Below are 4970 nucleotides of genomic sequence, written 5' to 3' on the forward strand. Positions count from 1 at the left end.
CGGGTCGAATCCCGAGTGCTGTGTAACAGAGTGAGCGCCTGTAACTCGTCCCAGCTTCTGCCAACCTAGCAGTTCGAAAGCACGTAAAATCGCAAGTAGAAAAATAGGGACCACTATGGTGGGAAGGTAACAGTGTTCCATGCGCCTCTGGCATCTAGTCATGCTTGCCACATGACCACGGAGACGTCCTCGGACAAGCGCTGGCTCTTCGGCTTTGAAATGGAGATAAGCACCGGCCCCTAGAGTTGGAAACGACTAGCATGCATGTGCGGGGAAACCTTTACCTAATAAAAACAAAAGCACTGCATGCAACCTTTGGGGGATCAACTATCCAGGCTGACTTGGTAATTTAATCATAATCATAATAGTAAAGTTGGAAGGGACCTTGGAAGTCATCTAGTCCAACCCACTGTTCAGGCAGGGGAAAAACAAGTTATTAAACCTGTGACAAAATTTCCTCTTTTGTACAAAGTGCGTGCTTGGAGTTTCACTTGCTGTTACGTTCAGGAGATCCTACAGCAGAAGTCTTCAAACTTGGGCCCTTTATGACTTGTGGACTTCAAATCCCAGAATTCCTCAGCCAGACATGCTGGCTGAGGAATTCTGGGACTTGAAGTCCACAAGTCATAAAAGGGCCAAGTTTAAAGACCCCTGTCCTACAGGAAGCGCAGCATTCCCGGTAATTACCCCATACTGCCCCGAGAGAAAACAGCGGCACTAACGCACGCATGCTCCAAAACGCTGGACTCGGATCAGATTCTGCGGAACATAACAGCGACAAAAGCAGCGCTTCTGAAGCAATGCGCACGCGCATGTTACGTCGTACTTCGCGCGACATGCGCAGTGCAAAAAAAAAGGCGTTCTAGTTCCGAAATCCATCTTCCAGCCTCGTCTTCTGACCGCCCGCAGGCGACGATTAAAGGCGTCAGGGTGACGCTACTTGGCGGCAGTTTTGAAAAGGAGAATGCGCTTTTCTTACTTGTGATAATGTCGACGTTGAGTGCTTTTGGCAAACTCCCAACACTTAATTCTGCGACCATTTTGGTACGTATCATGGCATCTATAAAACAATAGTTCACGCGGATAACGTCTGCGCTGCCGTCCTTCCTCCAGTTAACGGTCCTGAAGTCTTGAGCTGAAAACGGGTAAAAAAAGCGAATCCGTCATTCGGCCAGTGGTTGCGAGGTTTGTCTCTTTTTAGCCCACTGACCAGTGATATGGGTGATTTCAGCTTGACACAGGAGTATGGCTGAACCTACGGAATGATTTTGCTTATGAAGTAGTCATACCTCTCGATCCGAAGGGGAAATCTGCAAAGCCGATGAACGTCTTTGCGAGCATGAGCCTCTGTATTTATTAAGTATCCCAGGTCCCAGCAGTTGACGGCAGCTCCTTAAACTTTCTCGAGAAAGAAGAGCTCCCGAAGCTTGGCTTTGGCTTTGGTAAGACGGCATCTAGAATTTCCAGATGTATAGGCTAGATTGGGCAGTTGAAAAGGCATACCGGCAGCAAATCGTTTCCTTAATGCTGCCAAATAAACTAAAGGAAGTATTGACAATGGCACATTGTGTGACCTGTTATACTGAAAATAAAGACTAGTCAATTCCTCCAAGTTAATGGCTACTTTTTCTATTGAGTCTGATAAAATTCAACAAATTGAATTTGATAATAGAATGAGGGCACCAAAAGTATAGCAGATTAGAACTGATCACTATTTTTCTTGCAGCTGTTTCAACTTTTTTTCTCTCATTAATAGTTGGTGGGAACAAATGATGTTTTCCAGCAGCAACTAGCAGAAACTCTTCTTAAGGAAAAACAAGATTTCAAAATAAATATGTAAGTGGTGGAAAAAAAACTCCAGTTAAAAAAAATATTGCCAGAACTTTTGTTCTCACTGGCATTTTGTGGAATTCTGTGGAACATTTGTAATCTAAAATGATGACTATTGTGGTCTATGGTAAAGTACCATGAAGAAATGCTATATATCAGTGGTGGCGAACCTATGCCACAGGTGTCAGAGGGGACACTCAGAGTCTTCTGTGGGCACATTTACTGTTGCCCCGCCTCCCCCCACGGCCCCCACCCCCAGCAGCCCCCCAGAGGACACTTGCCCCTGGGTGCGGCCCACGCAAAACAGTGCAGCCAAGGACATGGCAGCCTGGCAGCTAGCAGAAAAAGCTAATCTTCAGATAAAATCATTTAAAGCTAGTGCTTGAGTATAACCATACTATGTCACATTTGCCACTATTTTTTCTTTCTGAAGTGCTGTAGTTTAGTTTAATACTTCAGTGTTAATATTCTCTTTTCCCATAAAGCTTCTTTAGAAGAAACGTCTTGGTTTGGGACTGTTGACTGAAAGTGCAAGGTTTTTTGGTTTTTTTTAGACATTTGACAGCCTCTCTTCCTTTACCTGTGGAGAGAAACCACGTTCGACCAAGGATTGATTTGATTGTCTTTATGATTAACATTCAAAGCAAATACAGGTATGAACAGAAATAACATATTTGACAGAAAGGGAAAAGGGATTTGTTTAATTGCTACTTTAATTGCAAAGTGTAATAAACTCAACGGAACATACGTTTACTTATTTGCATTGAATAGATTTGAAAGCTATAAACTCATTTTTAAATATCATTCTAAAGTATGTAAAATTAGGTACATTAAGTATGTTCTCTGGCTTGAGCTATTTATAAAACAAAATAGGGATAAAAATCTAATAAGTTAGAATGAAATCCCATTTAATTGCTAATATTTAAATAATAGTTTTTATTCTAAATTTGAATATTATCTAGAGAAATTTGCTCCTTCTGGAATTCAGTAACATAAAAGAGGTAATGCAGAAACTAAAAGAACAATGATTTTCTAATTGAAATGTAAATAAAAAATCCTTTGAAACATAAGCATCTGTTCACTAATGGGACCTCTTTCTTTTTCTTATGATTTATTAAAAGCTGTTATCACTAGATCATGAATTTAGCAAGGGATATGTTTTTTTTGCATTTGTAAAAAAAGTAACCCTGCATTTTGTTTCCTTTTATTTGCTTTTTTGCCAGTTTTGAAGATATAGAAGCTTCCCTTATACATGTAGATGCAAACTTTTTCCTTGGAAAAGTGTGCTTTCTAGTTACTGGTGGTATGTATGAGATACATTTGCTGCTTAAAACAATCCATCAAATCTAACTCTACTTGGCAGGCAGTCTATTCTATTGACAACCTTTACCTCAAGTGTAGCAGGTTGCTATTTAAATTCTGTCAGCTCGCTAACTAATGCTTCATCTTGCATACTTGTATACTTTTACTTAATAATCCACGACCATTTAGCAATTTGTTATACCAGGATTTTTATTCAGGCCTGAAATGTAAATGCTTACTGTTTTTAGCAATAATTTATTATTGATGCTATTAAATAAAAGGAAATAATATCATACCTGGAAAAAAATAAGACTGAAAATATCTTCTTTTCTTGTCTTTTTAAAAATATAGTAGGTAGAATGAGTAAAATAAGTGTGGATATGGATGCCATCTGGAAGCTAGCAGATCGCTACTGTAGCCCTGTCTTGTTCTGTGAGCTTGAAGTAAGACCTCTTGTTTTTAAAAATTATATATAGTTGTATTGTTTAGGTAACAAATTCATTTTGCAGTCTAGTACCAATATATGCCAGTTTTTAAATAATCAACTATATCTTCCCTTGGCAAACATCCTTCTTGTTTCTGTTTCCAGTTATTGGATCACTGTCTCTGTTAGCCTTCTCAATGTTCATTTAACAACCTGGCAAAAGTAGAGCAAAGTTATTTCATGTTTTTTCCCCATTGTCAATCTATGAGAAGCTGCATGCTAATCATTTAGTTTTTTCTACCTTGCCCAAAGGGTTCCTTGGAGAAGTTGACATAGTTTCAAATTTTGATCATGGGACGATGGGAGTCATAGATGTGAGGACCAGTCATAAATAACCTTTTTCAGTGCTGTGTCTGTGGAGATTCTCAGTCATCCCGTTCGTAGTTGTCTCAGAGGTGCTTTTTCAAAGGCGACTGGACTGTTTTTTCTTTGAGAAAGAAGATGTTTCGTTTCTCATCCAAGAAGCTACATCTGTTGTGAGGGTGGAGGAGGGATGGAAGGACAGGCTCTGACAGGATGATGGGGCAGGAATGGAAGACGGTGTTTCTTTGCAGTTATCTGGAAACTTAGCAACTTGAAACAGATGCTAAACAAGTGATTGTAAATTGAGAACTACCTGGCAGCAATTGATCATAACTGGCAGTACCCTTTATCCGGCAGATGAAACTGGGTACAGTAATTAAGTACAAGTGGCCCTTTGGATTTACGCATTTTTGCAGAACAAGGATATATTTGATTGTTCCCCTTGTCTTTGTATTAGGTAACAATTTTATATACATTTTAAAAAGGTTGCTTCATGTTTTGTTTTCCTCTTTTCAGTGTGAAAAAGTCAGAACTGTCACAGCTCAGAGACTTCTCCGGATGTTACAAATATGTGCTGGTCATGTATCAGGGATGTCTTCCCTTTCTTTCAGTTCTTTAATGAAATGCTCCATTGAGGACTCGAGTTATTTGACATAAAACATCATTGTATTTTCCAGTTTTACTATCTGATTTCTGAATGAACTGAATCTAAGCATCACTCTGTCAGAAATAAATCTTACCTACTATTTTTTCATATGGGATAGGAGCTGGTAAAATAGTCTTAAAGGAGCCAAATTAACGTGGACTTGTCAGGAATTGTGATACCTTCTTCTCAAAGCCTACTTCTCAGTTATAGAACAGCTCAGTTATAGAACAGCTGGCGTATGTATAAAAAGGTAAAGGTTCCCCCGCACATGTGTGCTAGTCGTTTCCGACTCTAGGGGCCGGTGCATCTCCGTTTCAAAGCCGAAGAGCCAGCGCTTGTCTGAGGACGTCTCTGTGGTCATGTGGCCGGCATGACTAGACACCAAAGGCGCACGGAACGCTGTTA

The 4970-nt window shown here is 39.9% G+C and overlaps 1 protein-coding gene across 1 annotated transcript; it reads left to right on the top strand.

Moving 5' to 3' along the window:
• The first annotated feature begins 874 nt into the window (after positions 1-874).
• CENPM (centromere protein M) lies at positions 875-4655 on the top strand. Its single transcript, XM_081330233.1, has 6 exons — positions 875-1044; positions 1757-1836; positions 2385-2483; positions 3054-3133; positions 3484-3575; positions 4436-4655. Exons 1-6 carry the CDS (start codon positions 988-990, stop codon positions 4574-4576), a joined length of 549 nt encoding a protein of 182 aa, XP_081186359.1. The 5' UTR covers positions 875-987; the 3' UTR covers positions 4577-4655.
• Positions 4656-4970: the final 315 nt, after the last annotated feature.

This window comes from Vipera berus (assembly GCF_964194415.1).
Source record: "Vipera berus genome assembly, chromosome: 6".
Classification (NCBI taxonomy): Eukaryota; Metazoa; Chordata; class Lepidosauria; order Squamata; family Viperidae; genus Vipera; species Vipera berus.

Bases quoted from the DNA above. Each gene is read 5' to 3' on its own strand.
- CENPM (XM_081330233.1), top strand. From the start codon at position 988: ATGTCGACGTTGAGTGCTTTTGGCAAACTCCCAACACTTAATTCTGCG. The intron at 2,484-3,053 runs GTATGAACAGAA...CTTTTTTGCCAG, and splicing joins AACATTCAAAGCAAATACAG to TTTTGAAGATATAGAAGCTT. The intron at 3,134-3,483 runs GTATGTATGAGA...TTAAAAATATAG, and splicing joins GTGCTTTCTAGTTACTGGTG to TAGGTAGAATGAGTAAAATA.